Source organism: Pteronotus mesoamericanus, unplaced genomic scaffold (assembly GCF_021234165.1).
Source record: "Pteronotus mesoamericanus isolate MK-2021 breed Mesoamerican mustached bat unplaced genomic scaffold, CSHL_Meso_final contig_94, whole genome shotgun sequence".
NCBI classification, from domain to species: Eukaryota; Metazoa; Chordata; class Mammalia; order Chiroptera; family Mormoopidae; genus Pteronotus; species Pteronotus mesoamericanus.
In genome coordinates this window covers 5,024,486-5,043,615 of record NW_026555285.1, presented here as the reverse complement: position 1 = coordinate 5,043,615, position 19,130 = coordinate 5,024,486, and the positions used below count along the sequence as shown (strand labels likewise).

Below are 19,130 nucleotides of genomic sequence, written 5' to 3'. Positions count from 1 at the left end.
CCCTTCAAAGTTGGCACTTTGGGACCTCACACATTCTCCCAGTGTCTCTTTCACTGTTCAAAACACTCTGCAAAGTCCTTTGTTGCAATCACCATCAGCTATCCTGTCATATTTTCCTGTATTTCATCGAGGGTCTCAAACCTCTTCCCTTTCAAAGGTGATTTAATTTTTGGGAAAAGCCAGAAGGCACAGGGTGGAAAATCTGGTTCATTGGTAGTAGTTTGAATCAGGTTATTAGCAACTGCAGCACAATGTTCCTTCTACTCTGGTAGCAGAAGCTGTGGAAAAAATTTTGCCACGACAAGTTTCAAGCCAAGATGCTGCGTCAAAATCTCGGACACAGTAGTTTTTGGAATCCCCAGATCTGCTCTGGTGACTGCCACTGTCAGTCGCTGATCTTCACTGATTGCAGCGTGGACACGTTCAACATTCTCAGGTGTTCTGCTTATTGCAGGCCTTCCAGAACATGGATCACTTTAAACAGATTCTTGGCCATCTTTGAAGCATTTGTGCCACACTCTTATTTGCACTGCACTCATTGTATCATCTCTGAAAGCCTTCTGAATCATCCGAATAGTTTCTGTGGAGGAATGGTCAAGCTTTACACAAAATTGGATGCAGATTTGTTGCTCTACTCGCTCAGTCATTTTGAATGCGACAGCTACACAGTACACATGCTCACTCAATGGTGTCTACCACCCTGACTGATTAGTATAGTGAAGTTGTCATTGTTCACACATACACACCCCAGTCCACTCTCCTTGGCTGCCAGGTTACATTGATGTTCTGCAAACTGTTCTCATTATATTAACAATGGCTGGACTTTTCCTTGACAGACCTTATATGTCTAGTATAAACACCTTGATTTGGGGGTAAAATTAATGAAATTTCTTGAGAAAAGTAAGGTAAGTTCTAGAAGAACATGCATGCTTTTATTGCCTTATTTCCTACTCCTTGGAAAATAATCTTTTCTCAAAGTATTTGAATGGCCCTTGGAAATATAATATTATTTTAAATGTTGGGGGTAGAGGTTCATATGAAAACATTTAGGTCAGATATATTCTCTCAAACTCAAAAACTGTTGTTACTTTTTTAGTGTTCTAGAATTTAATCATATTGAATATTGCTTAAAAGAAACTAAGTAGAGCTGAGGCTGGTTTTGGGCATTGTAGAAACCAGTTTATGCTAAAAACTCAATTTGTGTTTAGCAATATTCATTTTCTTTCAAGCAATTTGCTAAAGTATTGCAAGTTTATCCTTAATATTCCCTCTGAAGTGTTTTTAATTTCCTCAGCAAAACTATAAATGTTTTTCTTGGCGTGGTGTGTTCAATAGAATTTGAACTATAAACTTAATTTCTGTTCTCAAGGAGTTATAACCTAATGGGAAATCAAGATAGAAAATATTTAGCCATTAAGATGTCGACAGCACTTCCATTGTGAGACAGCAGGCCTGTGTTCATGCTGTTGGGTGTTTTTTTTAAAAAGTTGAGACTAATTGGGGAAAACTTTTGAAGAAAATACTCCTTGAGGTTTAACATAGAGATAACCACAATACCTAGATAGTAAATAGAGATGAATATACATGTTTGTATTTGGTTTTAATATACAAATAATTTACAGAGTTATTTTGAAATTGATTAAATTCTGGAATAATCAGTGGAATAATAGGCAGCCATTACTACTAAAAGATAACTGTTGGATACAGGAAAATGTCTAGAATTTGTATTTAAATGGGGAAAAAGTTTTTAGAGCACTGTTTCTATTTTGTAAGTGTAGACAGATTAGTATGTTTATATATTTATATTGGAAATAATTTGGGAGCAGTGCTAAAAACTCAGTGACTTGCTTATCACTCTTTCAGTCAGGATGTACAGAAGGTTCTGGAGCTCAGCTTTCCTGACTCAAAATGCTGTGTTTTTTTTATTACGCCCCTGACCAGTCCAAGCCCTTCTTAAAAGTTTGTTTCAGGATGACTGGAAATGGTGCCGCTCCTATGAAAAACAGTGTAGAGATTCCTTAAAAAACTAAAAGTGAATTTACATATGACCCTGCGGTTTCACTTCTGCATATTTATCCAAAGAAAATGAAGAAACTAATTTGAAAAGATATGTGCACCCCTATGTCATTACAGCATTATTTACAGTGTATGCCATTATAAGCCAAGATATGGAAGCAACCTAGGTGTCCATTGATAGATGAATGGATAAAGAATAAAGATGTGGTATATATTTATAATGGAATATTACATAGCAGCTTAAAAAAAAATGAAATCTTGCCATTTGTGAAAGCATGGATGGGTTTCCGAGTTTGAGAGAAAACATCCGACCCAAATGTTTTCATATGAACTGTTATGTTAGCACTAAACACGGACATGTTTTTCTTTTAGCATTATCTAATCTATAATTATGCATCTGATTTTTTTCTGAGGTAGTCAACAGCATAGTTTATATGCACATCACCCTACTTCAGCCTTTCCACAGGCAAACTCAGGAGACCACAAGCAGCCACTACGAGGCCTCTCCACGATTTGCATGGTCACAGTGATCTAACAATCAAGTCTGAAATAGCATTTCAAACCAAGATCAAGCTGGGTTGCGATTTTAAAAGTCATATGTCAAAATGAAAAGTAAAGACATAACGAAGAATTGAGAAGAACTGAGTAATAGTAGGAAAGGGGTGATTTTATACTTAAGGCAGTGTGAGCAAAGGCCTAGAGCTGTCCAGAAGTAGGAACTTGGTAGAAATAGAGAGGAGGCTGAAGAGCTCTGAACTAACATCATATACTGTCTGTGTCCATCCTCTGCCTAAATATTTATGTGTCCTTTATGAGAAATCCAAAGAGTTGGTGCTCACAATTTTCTAATGAGATTATCTAGTGAGCTCAAGGTCATGGCCTGGACCTTGGCACCTAACAATCTATTTTTTAAAAATGCTTTATGCGGTTTTTGTCCTTCACTCTTCCCAGCTGTACCATAGCCTCACCATAATTTCCCCCCTTAAGAACAGTCTTGTCTAAGAAGCTAACAACTTATTTTGGTTTTGCTTCTCTGTACTGACGCTGAGGAATGAAAAGAGAGGTGGAGAGAAGGTGGGCATCCAACTCTGTACCTCTAGCACTGGTTGATTAAGTATGCCTTTTGATGCCATTTGAAAATCTTGTTGTTTTAAAGTAACATTTTCTCTGCCTATGATATAATAAATATAAGGACCCTCTTGGTATGTAAAGGAGATTTTGTCCAGCTCTTGACATTTTTCTAATAACATACAGTAATCATTTAATATTAACATAACAGTCCGCTTAAAGAGAGAGGCTTGTTTTGTGGCAACGCTTCTCTCCATCCTCATTTTTGTTTCAGGTAGAATTTCGGGTCGAATGCCTCAGGACAGTGTTATGGTTTTTTGCAAGACAGTAAATGCCTTGAAATCACAAAAGTTTTACTAAAATATTTTATTACTTGTAAAGGACTATGAGATATGATGTATTTTCTTTTAGGGTTGTATGTATGATTATCATTATGTTTTAATAGGTTCAAATGGTGGTATGTATCTTGAGAAAACTATTGGTTTAATTTGTCATCAGTGAAATGAAACTTTTTGTCTCTTCTACTAGGTTTCGGCATTAAAAACAATGGCCAGTCAGGGAGGACCCAAGTACACTCTGTCACAGCAGCCTTGGGCACAACCAGGTATTCACATTTTGCTATTTGGAATTTCTTTCTTTAGGATATTGATTAATTTCCATTTATATAGTCCTTGCTCTGACAGTTTGGAGTTGGTTTGCTACTCCTACTGTGTTTTGGGTTAATACAAGATGCAGTTTGGAGCTGGCAGGTCTTTATTGGCCAATACTACTTGCATTTCAATAAGCAGTTCAAGAAAGGAAGAATTTAAAAAATACAAACACAGTTAAAAATAAAATGTGGCTTAGATGGAAACACTGAGGCTGCTGGTTTCTGTATACCCACTTTTCATTGTGTTATACAGCTTTGAAACAAATTACTGTATATGATAGCATAAATTATGGAGAGAATGCTGCTGTTTTCAAGTATTATATGAAGGGATGTTGTACATTATTTTGTTCCTCATTTTATGCAAGTTAGCCATCTGTTTAATGTTTTAGAGTGTTTGAAAAAAGTTGTAAAAATTGTGGTGTCAGTTGGGAGTGGACAGGCAGTATTATTGTCTCATTGGCAGATATGCTTAAGATGCTCCCAATCTTATTCTTCTCTAAGTATATGTTTGTTTTTTTGTGTGCTAAAAGGTTTTTTTGTTTGTTTTTTGTCTTTAGCATTAGACATTAGGCATTTAAAATCATGAATAACTTTGTGGGTTATTTAGGTACATTTTGGTACATTTTAAGTTGCCATTAAACCAGAATAAATAGTTTTGTTAGATTGATTTTTTTTTTGCCTTCCCCTGGCCTGTATTGTGATTGTGATTCTCTGAAACTAAAAAGGGCAAATTGATGAAAATATCAGTGTTTTTATTTAGTGTAAGCTGTGTCTAATTGGTAGGGAAGCTTTTTGCTGATACCGAGGGACAGCCAAAGGATGATTCTGGTTTAGCATCTATAAAGAATTAACTGTCGACAGGCATATAATCTGGAATTAGGTTTTTAATGTGATTGTCTTTCCATATAAAAGAATGTTATGTCTCTCAGGTATTAATTTTGGGAAAAAGAATTGAGGCCATTCTGAAATTTTCAGCTATTATTACTTAATGCCTCATTGTTAATTTGAAGTTGAACTAGAACTAAGAAGGTGAAAGAGTAGCTCTGTATGTCTTAGGAAGATTTGTAAATGTAGAGAATTATCAATTGTATTTGAAAGGAAGATAGGATTTTATTTCAAAAATTTGTCATGTGGACTTTGTTGATGTCAATGCAAATTTGCATTGATTTGCTTTATTGGAAATTAACTTTGTGACATGCTTTAGGCTTTCTGTTTACTGTGTGAGATTGGAATTTTTGTCACCTTACTAAAGGACAGAGTGCATACTTGTTGCTGTAGTACATTCTGTCAGAAGACAGAAAACCAGATTCTGTTACTGACAATACTGGTCTGGTGGTTGACCACCTGATTTAACCCCTCACATAGTCAGGAGCAGACTTGTTAGTTCCTAATTCAGCATGGTTCCAGGAAGAATTCTAATTGTTTTTGGATTAATTGGGCCTTGGGCTCAAAGTTTCAGTCTTAACAGAGCTTATTTAGAAATAGGAGCTGATTTTATTTTGAATGTTATATAAATGAAACTCTTGGGTATAATCTTTCTTAAAATAGGTAGAAACCAACAAATAGGCATAGGCATATTTTGTTTCTTTTTTTCTTTTTTTATTGTTCCAATATATTTATCTCCATTTACCTGCCACCACTCTCCCCTGCCCCAACCACCCCTACCTCCCCCCCTTAATCCTTCCCCACCTAAGCTTGGTCCCTGTGTCCTTCACACCTGTTCCTTGATCTGACGCTTCCTCTTCCCCTCCCCACTACCCCCGTCCCTCCCTGACTCCCTTCCATTCCTGTCGGTTTCTTCTTTCTTTCACTGTTGCTGGTCATATTTTCCTTGCCTGCTTGCTTTGCTGATTAGGTTCCACAAATAGGTGAGATCATACGGTATTTGTATTTAATGGCCTGGATTGTTTCACTTAGCATATTTCTCTCCAGTTCCATCCGTGCTGTTGTGAAGGGCAGTAGCTCTTTCTTTCTTTGTACTGTAAAGTATTCCATTGTGTAAATGTACCATAGTTTTTTGATCCATTCATTTACTGATGGGCACTTAAGTTGCTTCCAGCACTTGGCCATTGTAAATTGTGCTGCTATGAACACTGGGGTGCATAGGTTCTTTTGTATTGGTGTTTTGGTGTTCTCAGGGTATAGTCCCAGCAGGGGAATCGCTGGATCAAAAGGCAGTTCCATTTTCAGCTTTCTGAGGAAATTCCACACTGCTTTCCATAGTGGCTGCACCAGTCTGCATTCCCACCAACAGTGGACTAGGGTTCCCCTTTTCTCCACAGCCTCGCCAGCACCTGTTGTTTGTGGATCTGTTTATGATGGCCATTCTGACCAGTGTGAGGTGGTACCTCATGGTGGTTTTGATCTGCATTTCTCTGATGGCTAGTGATGCTGAGCATCCTTTCAAATGGCTCTGGGCCCTCTGTATCTCCTCCTTGGAAAAGCATCTGCCCAGGTCCTTTGCCCATTTTTTGATTGGATCGTTTGTCGTCTTGGAGTGGAGTCGAGTGAGTTCATTGTTTATCTTGGAGATCAAACCTCTATCTGATGTATCATTAGCAAATATATTTTCCCATATGGTTGGCTCCCTTTTCATTTTGCTGATGTTTTCTTTTGACATGCAGAAGCTTCTTATTTTGATGAGGTCCCACTTGTTTATTCTTTCCTTTATGTCCCTTGCTTTAGGAGACATATCAGTGAAGAAATTGTTGCGTGGGATATCTGAGAGTTTCCTGCCAATGTTCTCCTCTAGGACTTTGATGGTGTTGTGACTTATATTTAAGTCTTTTCTCCATCTTGAGTTAATTTTTGTGTATGGTGTCAGCTGATGATCCAATTTCAATTTTTTGCATGTAGCCGTCCAGCTCTCCCAACACTGTTTGTTGAAGAGGCTGTTATTGCTCCATTTTATGCTTCTGCCCCCTTTGTCAAATGTTAGTTGCCCATATAGACCTGGGCTTATTTCTTGGCTTTCTAGTCTGTTCCACTGGTCTCTGCATCTGTTCTTGTTCCAGTACCAGATTGTTTTGAGTATAGTGGCTTTGTAGTAGAGTTTGATGTCCGGTATTGTGATCCCTCCTACTTTGTGTTTCTTTCTCAAAATTGCTTCAGCTATTCGGGGTCTTTATGGTTCCATATAAATTTTTGAAATGTCTGTTCTATTTCTGTGAAATATGTCATTGATATCTTAATAGGGATTGCGTTGAATCTATAAATTGCTTTGGGTAGTATGGACATTTTGATGATATTCTTCCAATCCATGAGCACAGTATATGCTTCCATTTATTTGTGTCTTCCTTAATTTCTTTTTTCAATCTTGTATAGTTTTCTGCGTATAGGTCTTTTACCTCTTTGGTTAAATTTATGCCTAGGTACTTTATTTTTCTTCTTACTATATCGAATGGTATTTTTTTTCTGATTTCTTCTTCTATTGCATTGCTGGTGTACAAAAATGCCTTTGATTTCTGAATGTTGACTTTGTATCCTGCTGTTTTGCCAAATTCACTTATTAGGTTGAGGAGTTTTTTGGTAGAATCTACAGGGTTTTCTAGGTACACTATCATGTCATCTGCAAACAATGATAGCTTTACTTCCTCCTTTCCTATTTGGATGCCTTTTATCTCTTTCTTTTGTCTGACCGCCGTGGCTAGGACTTCAAATACGATGTTGAAAAGAAGTGGTGAGAGTGGACATCCTTGTCGTGTTCCCGATCTTAGTGGGAAAGCTTTCAGTTTTTGCCTGTTGAGTATGATATTGGCTGTAGGTTTTTCATATATGGCCTTTATTACGTTGAGGAATGCCCCATTTATTCCCATTTTGCTGAGTGTTTTCATCATAAATGGGTGCTGGACCTTATCGAATGCTTTTTCTGAATCTATCGAGATGATCATGTGGTTTTTGTCTTGTCTTTTATTGATGTGATGTATCACGTTTACTGATTTGCGTATATTGAACCATCCCTGCATCCCTGGGATGAATCCCACTTGATCGTGGTGGATAATCTTTTTAATGTATTGCTGGATGCTGTTTGCTAATATTTTGTTGAGGATTTTAGCATCTATGTTCATCAGCGCAATTGGCCTGTAGTTTTCTTTCTTTGTAGGGTCTTTATCTGGTTTTGGGATCAGGGTGATGCTGGCCTCATAGAAGGAGTCTGGGAGTCTTCCCTCCTCTTGGATTTTTTGGAATAGTCTGAGAAGGACAGGGGTTAGCTCTTCCATAAATGTTTTGTAAAATTCTCCTATGAAACCGTCCAGCCCTGGGCTTTTGTGTGCTGGGAGTTTCTTGATTACTGCTTCAATTTCCCCAGCTGTTATCGGTCTGTTCAAGCTTTCTGTTTCTTCCTCCTTCAGTGTTGGAAGATTATACTTTTCTAAAAATTTGTCCATTTCATCAAGATTTTCAAATTTCTTGCTTTGCCCATTTTTTAAATGGATTGTTTGTCTTCCTGGAGTGGAGACGTGTGAGTTCTTTATATATTTTGGAGATCAAACCCCTGTCTGAGGCACCACTGGCAAATATATTTTCCCATACAATTGGCTCCCTTTTCATTTAGCTGATGTTTCCTTTAGCCGTGCAGAAGCTTCTTATTTTGATGGAGTCTTGTTTCTTTATTCTTTCCTTTATGTCCCTTGCTCTAGGGGACATAAAAGTGAAAAGATTGCTGCGTGGGATGTCTGAGAGTTTCTTGCCTATGTTCTCCTCTAGGACTTTTATGGTGTCACAACTTACATTTAAATCTTTTATGCATCTTGAGTTTATTTTTGTGTATGGTGTAAGTTGGTGGTTGAATTTCAATTTTTTTGCATGTAGCTGTCCAGCTCTCCCAACACCATTTGTTTGAGAGGCTGTTTTTACTCCATTTTATGCTTATGCATCCTTTGTCAAATATTAATTGACCATATAGACATGGGTTTATTTCTATAAATAAACATGGGCTGTCTGTTCTGTTCCATTAATCTATATGTCTGTTCTTATGCCTGTACCAGACTTTTGATACAGTGGCCTTCTAATATAGTTTGATGTCAAGAATCGTGATACCTCCTACTATATTCTTTCTCAGAATTGCTGCAGCTATTCAGTCATTTATGGTTCCATATAATTTTTTTAAATGTTTGTTCTTTGTCTGTGAAATATGCCATTGGTATTTTAATAGGCATTGCGTTGAATCTATAAATTGCTTTGGGTAGTACAGACATTTTGATGATGTTAATTCTTCCAGTCCGTGAACACGATATATGCTTCCATTTATTTGTGTCTTCCTTGATTTCTTTTTTTAGTGTTGTGTAGTTTTCCACATACAGTCCTTTTACCTCCTTGGTTAAGTTTTTTCCTAGGTACATTATTTTTCTTGTTGCTAAAGCAAAGGGGATTCTTTTCCCCTTATTTCTGCTTCTGATATTTCACTTTTGGTGTACAAAATGCCTTTGATTTCTGAATATTGACTTTGTATCCTTCTGTTTGGCCAAAATTCACTTACTAGGTTGAGTAGTTTTTTGGTGGAGTCTACAGGGTTTTCTATGTATGCTATCATGTCATCTGCAAACAATGATGGTTTTACTTCCTTCCGTCTAATTTGGATGCCTTTTATTTCTTTTTCTTGTCTAATCACTCTGGCTAGGGCTTCCAATATTATGTTGAATAGAAGTGGTGAAAGCAGACATCCTTGTCCTGTTCCCAGTCTTAATGGGAAAGCTTTTAGTTTTAGCCCATTGGGTATGATCTTGGGTGTAGGTTTTTCATACATGGCCTTTATTATGGTGAACTATGTTACCTTTATTACCATTTTGCTGAGTGTTTTGATCATAAATGGGTGCTGTACCTTATCAAATGCTTTTTCTGCGTCTATTGATATGATCATGTGGTTTTTGTTTTTCCTTTTGTTTATATGATGTATTCTGTTTATTGATTTGAGAAATTTGAACCACTTTGCATCCCTGGGATGAATCCCACTTGATCATGGTGGATGATCCTTTTAATGTATTGCTGTTGTGGTTTGCCAATATTTTGTTGAGGATTTTAGCGTCTATGTTCATCAGCAGTATTGGCCTGTAGTTTTCTTTTTTTGTTGTGTCTTTATCTGGTTTTGTGATTAGGATGATGCTGGCCTTATGAAAAGAGTTTGGGAGTCTTCCCTTTTCTTGGATTTTTTGGAATAGTCTGAGAAGGACAGGGGTTAGCTCTTCCTTAAATGTTTTGTAAAATTCTCCTGTGAAACTCTCAGGTCCAGGGCTTTTGTGTGCCCAGAGTTTTTTGATTACTGCTTCAGTTTCACCAGCTGTTATCGGTCTGTTTAGCTTTTCTACTTCTTCTTCATTCACTGTTGGAAGGTTATATTTTTCTAGAAATTTGTTCATTTCATCAGGGTTTTCAAATTTCTTGCCATATAATTGTTCATAGTAATTTCTTACAAGCCTTTGTATTTCTGTGGTATCAGTTGTTATTTCTCCTCTTTCATTTCTGATATTTATTTGGGTCCTCTCCCTTTTTTTCTTGATGAGTCTGCTTAAAAGCTTTTTGATTTTGTTTATTTTTTCAGAGAACCAGCTCCTGGATTAGTTGTCCCTTTGAATTGTTCTTTTAGTCTCTATGTCATTCAATTCTGCTCTGATCTTAATTATTTCCTTCATTCTACTCTCTCTGGGCTCTGTTTATTGTTGTTTTTCCAGTTTTTGAAGCTGGAGGGTTAGATCATTTATTTGAAATGTCTCTATCTTTTTTAGGTAGGCCTGTATGGCTATGATCTTCCCTCTCAGGACTGCCTTTGCTGTGTCCCATAGGTTTTTGGATTGTTATGTGTTTATTTTCATTTGTTTCCAGAAAATTTTTCATTTTTACTTTGATCTCATTATTGACCCATTCATTGTTTAATAGCATGCTATTCAGTCTCCATGCGTTTGAATGTTTCTGAGTTTCTTCCTTGAGGTTGGTTTGTCATTTCAAGCGCTTGTAGTCTTAGAAAATGCTTGTTATGATTTCGATTTTCCTGAATTTGTTGAGGTTTGTTTTGAATCCTATCATGTGGTCTATTTTTGAAAATGTTCTCTTGTGCATTTGAAAAGAACGTGTATTTTTCTTCTTTGGGATGAAAGGTCAGTTAAGTCTATTTGATCTAATGCATCTTTCAGTTCCACAATATCCCTGTTGATGTTTTGTTTGGAAGATCTATCCATTTTTGACAGTGGTGTGTTAAAATACCCTACTATCCGTGTGCTGCTGTCTGTAACTTTCGTGAAGTCCTCCAAGATTTTCCTTATATATTTGGGTGCTCCTCTGTTGGGTGCATATATGTTTACAATGTTTATGTCTTCTTGATGGATTTTTCCTTTGAGTATTCCGAAGTGTCCTTCTGTGTCTTTTTTTATGGCCTTTATTTTGAATTCTATTTTGTCTGATGTAAGTGTTGCTACCCTTGCTTTTTTTCCCTGTCCATTTGCTAGGAATATTTTTTTCCATCCCTTTACTTTCAGTCTGTATAGGTTCTTTGTTCTGAGGTGGGTCTCTTGTAGACAGCATATGTGTAGGTCATGTTTTCTTATCCATTCAGCTATCCTATATCTTTTGATTAGAGCATATAATCCACATACATTTAAAGTTACTATTGATGGGTACTATTCATTTTTTCATTTTGTATCTGTGTTCCTCTTATTTCTCACTCTTTTTATTCATCTTCTTAAAGCAGTCCCTTTAGCATATCTTGCAAGGCTGGTTTGGTGAAGGTGTATTCTTTCAGCCTTCTCTTGTCTGGGAAACTCCTTACTTTGTCTTCCATTTTAATTGAGAGCCTTCCTGGACAGAGTAGTCTTGGCTGCAGGGCCTTGCTTTTCATTACTTGGAATATTTCTTGCCATTCCCTTCTGGCTTGTAGTCTTTCTGTTGAAAAGTCAGATGCTAGACATATCGGAGCTCCCTTGTGTGTTACTACCTGTTTCTCTCTTGCTGCGCTTAGGATTCTCTGTTTATCTTTGCTATTTGCCATTTTAATGATAATGTGTCTTGGAGAGGGCCTCATTGGGTTCCTCTTGAATGGGACCCTCTGTGCTTCCTGGACTTGTGGGACTTTTTCTCTCCTCCAATGAGGGAAGTTTTCCATCATGACTTTTTCCAACAGGTTCTCTATCCCCTCCTCATCCTCTTCTCTTTCTGGTATCCCTATTACACGGATATTATTACTTTTCAGATTGTCCTACATTTCCCTTAATGCCTCTTCTTTCTTTTTGAGTCTTTTTTCATTTTCTTGCTGTTTCTGGGAGCTTTTTTCTACCTTATCCTTCACCTCACTGATTTGATCCTCTGCTTCATCTAGCCTGCTCTTGATTCCTTCTGCTGTTTTCTTTGATTCAGAAATTGCATTCTTCATTTCCTCTTGTCTCTTATTGATAGTTTCTATGTCCTTTTTCTTGTTGATATCGTTTGCAGTAAGTTCCTCATAGTTTCTCTGTAGTTTTTGGTAATTCTCTCTGAGTTCACTGAGCTTCCTTAGAACCATTGTTTTTAACTCAATATCTGATAGTTTACTTGCCTCTATTTCATTTAGTTCTCTTTCTGGGGATTCCTCTTTTCCCTTTGACTGGGGGGGTGTATCTTTTTCTTCCCATTATTTGTGAGACTTCCTTTTTGTCTCTGCTTCTTAAATTGATATGTCTTGACTCCCTGACTTTGTGGTGTGAACTTCTGTGGTAGTAGACCCCCTTTTTTTTTCCCTTTCTAGATCTTCCTTTGATGATGTCAGCTGTTGACCCCATCTCACCTTAGGCAGTTTAAGAAACTTCCGGGAATCTACTGTGTGTGTCTGTCTCCCAGTTGTTTAAATCTAGTCACTCTGCCCTCAGGAGTCAGGGCCTGGCAGAATCCCTCCTGTGGGTGGGACTATTGGTTTCTTTTTGGTGCTGCCACTCAAGGGAGTAGTCTGCCTGAGCAAGTTGGCTGCTGCCATGTGGGGGAGGAGTCAACACCGGGATTCCCCCAGCAACTCCCCTCGTTCTCTCCCCAATGTCTCTGTCTCCAGTCTTCCTCAGGCGTCTCTAGACCACTCCGTGTCCCCTTTAGCTATGGATCTACTATCTGTGACTGCCACTCTGTACTCATTACACGGGCCTGCACAACACTGGGCTTGTGCTAAACCTCCTTGGAGTGTGGCTGTTGTGTCCTTTCATGCTCCTCCTGCTTGGGGGGAGTGGTCTGTCTGAGCAAGGTGACTGCTGTCCTATGGCAGAGGAGTCAGCACTAGGATCACCCTGGCTACTCCCTCAGTTCTCTCCCCAACACCTCTGTCTCCAGACTCTCCTCAAGCGACTCTAGACCACTCTGCCTCCTCTTTAGCCAGGGATCTACTATGTGTGACTGTTGCTCTGTACTCAGGAGTCAGGCTTGCCCACCACCCAGGCCTGGGCTGAGCCTCCTCGGGGCGTGGCTATTGTGTCCTTTCATGCTGCTGCCGCTCAGGGGAGTAGTCTGCCTAAGCAAGATGGCATCTGCGGAAGGGGAAGCTGAGTCAGCACCGGGACCCCGCTGGCCACTTTCTCAGCACTCTGCTTCCACCTCTGCCACAGCCCAGGGTAAGAGGGTGCCACTACAAATTTTTGCGTTGCCCCTTAAATGACTCCTTGCATCTCTAGCCGCCTGTCTCTGGCAGAGAGCACCCCTGTGCTTTTTGGAGCTGGCTGTTACCTGTGTGCTTTATGGGCTCTGGTGCTGTAGGCTGGAGATCCCCCCTTATGGTTTAGACCCTGCTCTTCTCTGAGGGGCCCACCTGGCTGTTTAAATATCCTTTGGCACTGCTGTGCGTGGGTGCCAAGCCCACCTTCTCGAGCCTCTACCACACTCCTCACCAGTTAGGTTGTGCCAAAGCTAATTCCTCTGTCTGTCCAAGGTTTTAAGGCTCCTCTCTTGCTCTGGTTCAGTTGTTTTCCAGATGATTTCTCCACCATTTAATTGTAATTCCAGATGGTCCTGGGAGGAGGTCCATGTGACTTTCACTCACTCCTCCACAATCTGGAATTGCTAGCTTATTTATATTTAGTGCAGCTAAGCCCAGGGCCTTAATGCATTATAGTCGCTTTGGAAATATCTTCTTTCACTTAAAATAGCAGCTGTCATTTTTTCAAGTGGAACCCTAATGGTATCCCCAGTGTTAGGTGTGTTGTGCTCTTAAGCATTGCTAGAATTGTCATTAGTAAAGATGAAAGGAAACTAACAAAAGGACAGATTGAAATAGGGCTTGCTGTTTTCTTATCAAGTCATTTTTTCCCCCTAAGTGAGAAGATCTTGGCAAAAAAAATGGTGGCACTTCAGTTTACCTACTTGTTGTATTTTCTGCTTGGTTGCATGGGGCCGTGGAGTTGCTCTTTCTTGATCTGTAATACAGGAAGCCCAGAACTTGGCCCTGACCAGGTGGCTCAGTTGTTGGAGTGTTGTCTCATGTACTAGAAGGTTGCAGATTCGATTCCTAGTCAGGGGCACACACATAGGTTGCAGGTTCGATCCCTGATCAGGGTGCATCTGGGAGGCAACCAATCGATGTTTCTCTCTCATATCAATGGTTCTCTCTCTCTCTCTCTCTCTCTCCCCCCTTTCCTCTCTCTCTAAAAATCAATAAACATATCCTCAGGTGAGTATTTTAAAAACAAGAAGCCCCCACATAGTATCAGAGATTTTGGGACTTTTGAGATGAGAGCATCAAAGACACTTGAGGGTCTTCTTTTGGGCCTCTAGAAACCCAGGGTTACTGGTTCATGCAGATTTGATCAGGTTCTCAAGGGTCATTTCATGATAAACTCACAGGAGAGTGAGTTAAAATTTGGATGCCATTTTGTTATTTTACACTGGGAAATACATCTTTTTTAGGAATTGGAGGATATAGTAGTTCTCTTTACCCACAGGGGATTCCTCCAAGTCCAACTTCAAGACCCCCTGCCCTTACCCAGTGGATGCTTGAAACCAAGGATAGTACCTAACTCTGTAAATACAGTGTTTTTATCCTATATGCACATGCATTTATGGCTTCTCTTTGGCATATCCAAATTGCCAGCATTACTGCTCCTGTGCTTTCAGGCCGTTATTAGGTAAAATAAGGCTTACTTGAACATGAGCTTTGTGATATTGCAACAGTCAAACTGATGATTGAGATAGCTACCAAGTGACTAACAAATGGATACAGCATGGATATAGCGGACAAAGGGATGGTTCATGTCCTGGGTACAATGGTGAGAGTTCATCACACAAAATGGTGTGCAATTTAAAACTTATGAATTATTTATTTCTGGAATTTTCCATTGAGTGTTTTTGGACTGTGGTTGACTAGGGGTAACTGAAACTGTGGAAAGTGAAACCTTGGATAAGGGAGGATTACTGTACTTTATTTAGTGGTCTCCACACACACCTTTTGGTGACTAAGGACTCTGAAAACTGTTTTAGTGATCCTTGAAGTATGTTAGTGATAGAACTATGGAATAAATTGTCTTAAAGGAGCTTTCATGAAGAATAAGCACTTTCTGGATTATTTGTTTTTTCTTCTTGAGAGCATTGGCACTTCCTTACCCTCCTCTACCACATTCATCCCTCCTCAATTAAAAAAATAAAGGTTTTTTTAACATGATATAAAATTTGATTTGTGAAAAAGTATAAAATGAAAAATAATTCTATTCTCTATTTCCAAAGTGGTTCTCTCAAAGGTAACTACTTGTAATGGTTTCTCTCCCCTAATTATTTATGTGTATAGCAGCATATATGGGCATAAAACATGTGGTACAAAAAAGATTATACTGCAGTACTTGCTTTTTAAACTTATTCTGTATCTTGCAGCCCTTTCTATACCAGCCTATCCAGCTGTACCCATTCCATTTAATGGATGCATGGAATGTATTCCTATAGCACAGTTTCTTTAATATAGTAATTTTATTAATGATATTTGAATTATTTTTAGTTTTTTGTTTTCCATACACTCTTTAATAAGTGTCCCTTGTACACATATTTTGGTATTTTGTAAGTGCATTAAGGTAAAGTTCTAGCAGTAGAAATGTTAATTGAAAAGAGTGTGTGTATTTTTGATTTCACTAGATGTTGCCTAATACCCTTCCAACAGGTTGAACCAATTTGTGCTCTCATCATCAGTAGATGAGGTCCCCACATCCCTGTCAAATGTGCATATTCACAATTTTAATAATTTTTGCCAGTCTAAAAAAATCTTAATATGCCTTTTTTAAGTTATGAGTGAGGTTGAGCATTTTTGAAATTATTAATCAGTCTTTTCCTTTGTAGCTTTCTAGGTATTTTCCTTTTAAATACACAGATTACTACTTTTTTCCATTTTTAACTTCTTTTCAGATACTACTTTTGGGCTACATAACTATTTCAGTTAAAATCTTCTGTAATTCTATTCCCTTTCTGATAATACAGTATAAGAATGTAACAAATGAATTATTAGTTCCCATTAAATATATGTGTATATTTTCTGAATGGTCTTGTGAGGCAGAGTGTATCTCTTACTGAGAGCTAGTTCTACAAATGAATACGCTCAGTCATTGTGAAGTAATTCTTACTAATGTCTCCCTGCAAATGGTTTTTTAGTTTACCTTAACACTTATCTCCAGTTTCCAAAGACACCAATCATATTACAAGCCCAGTGAATGTCCTGAAGCATGCTGGGAATTCTTTTTGTTGCCTTAGCCCTAGGGATTAGAATTTTGTATTTAGAAGATACTTAATGTTTATAGGGCTCGTGATTAAACTTGCCCTTTTCTTGACAAATAAGAAAAGTGAAAGAATTCTTTGGGGAAATAGTCTTTTCTTTTGCTGTTTTTCCTCTTCTTTTATTCCCCTCTGAATTAAAATGGAAATGTTTCTTCTCTTTGTGACACTTAATGATGTTAATTTCTTTCCAGCAAAGGTCAGTGACCTTGTGACAAATGTCTACAAAACAATAAAAGCAAAGTTGCCTCTGACCTTGAGAAGTATGTCATTATACCTATCCAATAAAGATACCGAATTCATCTTGTTTAAACCTGTTAGAGTGAGTATCATGATCATTTATTTGAATGTTTGCCATTCTTCCTTAACTATTCTGACCTTGTCTACTATTTTCCTCTTCCTATCGGTATTTAAAAATAGTATACCTCTTTTGTTGTGATACTGTTCTAGTGAAGTTGGCTAATAATCATTGTGATTCTTGGAAGGCTTACAAAACCTGCATTTGTCTGATTATTCTTTTTCCCCTACCCTCACTTTGTCTTAAATACTTTTGGCACTAAGTTACCTCGTACGTAAAAGTAGAAATTAGCAAATAAATAAATAAATAGTTAGACTCTCACAGTGGATGTGTGGCCCAACACTTGAGAGAGCAGCATTTCAGGAATAATGCCCCATGTTGCTGGCGAGTAGTGGGAATAAATGACTTGCAGCAGCCACTGAAGTATTAAATGTCAGAGCAAAATTAGAACTCGTAACTTCCAGCTCTGTGTTGAGCTCACATCCTTACCCAAGGTGTAGGTTGATTTTTTTAAAAGTACATTTTATGTGTCTAGGAACTTTATTACCTTTTGTGTGGGAAATGCTGCTGAAGACTCAGTAGGGGGACAGGGCTTGCCATGGTTTGTTTTTTCCAGGAAGTGTTATATGAGTCTTGGGTTGTGCTAGCATGTGAAATATTAAGTGCAAACTATATATGCCTTTGATAATCCTGTGACAGATACATTTCCTCCACTTGTTTTGTCAATTATCATTATGATTTAACATTCTTAGTGCTTCATGTTTAAGGTGACTGTTTATATTTTTAGTGGCTCATTTAGTATGATTGTCTCTTCTTTTTCTAAGAATAATGTTCAGCAAGTCTTCCAGAAGTTCCATGTTTTGTTAAAGGAAGAGTTCAGTCCTGAAGATATCCACATCATTGCTTGTCCTACTATGGAACAGGTAATCCATAGTCTGAAGATCCTTGTTACTTTTATAATCTTTTAATTATTTTTCTTGAGTAATATATTTGAGCAACTATGTTTTCATTTTTAATTTTAAAAATCATACAATATTGTGTTTGGATGTGCAGGAGTTCAAAATTTGTCAAATTTTTGGTGATGGTTTTAGAATTTCCAGTTGCTTTTTAATTCTTTCTGATATTGAAAATTGCTGTGTTTAAGATGAATGAACTATTTGAAAGATTCAAATAGTGGTCCTTAGGTTGCTGAAAAATTTTGTTTGCAATATGAATGATATGAGGCCCACATTTCAAATGAAAAAAAATGAAAGTTATTTTAGAGATAAGATGTTAGAAGTGTTAGTGTTCTCTAGTCTTCCTAAATTTAAAAAACAATATAAAGCTTAGTTTGTATTTACTATTACTGATTCATTCAATTCAGTCAGCAAGCTTTTATGGGAACCTATTATGTATTATGAGTAGGTTGGTACAATGGGTGATATTTGAAGTTTAGTAAAGTTTAGTATATGGTAAGAACTAGAGAATTTTGGGAAAAGTGATAAGATTGATGAGAGCCTAATTGGAATGGGTGGAGGGTGGGAGAAGAGATACTAGAGGCAGAGAGTATGGGTAAGTCTTTTGAGGGATTTTCCTATATGGGGAGACAGGAGATAGAGTGGTAGTTGGTGGAGAAACGAGTCATGTTTTTATTGAGCTATAATTCATATACCATAAAATTCACCCTTTAAAGTGGATAGTTCATGGGTTTTTAGTATATTCACTAAATTATGCAAGCATCACCACTAACTCCAGAATATTTTCATCCCCCACAAAAGAAATCTCATACTCATTAGCAGATGCTCCATTCTCCACTCTTCTACTAATCTACTTTTTGTCTCTATGGATTTGCCTATTCTGGATATTTCATTAAATGGAATCATATAATACTTAGCCTTTTATGGCTGGCTTTTTTGTCATAGCATAATGTTTCCAAGGCTTATCCATGCTCTTTTTTTATGGCTGTGTATTCCTTTGTATGGCTATATGAGTCATATTTTAAAAAGATACTTCTGTAGTTCTAGGGTTGTGCAGTTAATAGACTTTTTAATAAGTCATTTGAAGTAATTATATTTGTGATCATGCTATTAACTATAATACACCTAGGTTTATTTTTAAAAATTAGAGCTTTTTTTACCCATTTGCTGAGATGCCTTCTCTCTCTTTTTTTAATAGTAAATATATAAACATAGTAACATAGCTGTTTATTATCATTGTCAAGTATTAAGTACTGTACATAATTATATGTGCTGTACTTTTATACAACAGTCAGTGCAGTAAGTTTGTTTACACTGTCGTTACCACAGACACGTTAGTAATGCAGTAATACATTCTGCTATGTTATAACATGTATGACATCATGAGGCAATGGGAATTTTTCAGCTCCTTTATCATCTTTGTTGTTATCATTGTTGCTCAAGTACAATTGCCTCC

The 19,130-nt window shown here is 37.6% G+C and overlaps 1 protein-coding gene across 2 annotated transcripts in view; it reads left to right on the top strand.

The window, feature by feature from the left end:
* The window catches only part of COG3 (component of oligomeric golgi complex 3), a 95,655-nt gene that overhangs the window by 61,617 nt on the left and 14,908 nt on the right, over positions 1 to 19,130 (top strand). For both annotated transcript variants that reach the window (XM_054586352.1, XM_054586351.1), the window contains exons 20-22: positions 3,613 to 3,688; positions 16,615 to 16,742; positions 17,543 to 17,641. In XM_054586352.1, the coding sequence (XP_054442327.1) occupies positions 3,613 to 3,688; positions 16,615 to 16,742; positions 17,543 to 17,641 (303 nt within the window). The remainder of the gene's footprint in view (positions 1 to 3,612; positions 3,689 to 16,614; positions 16,743 to 17,542; positions 17,642 to 19,130) is intronic.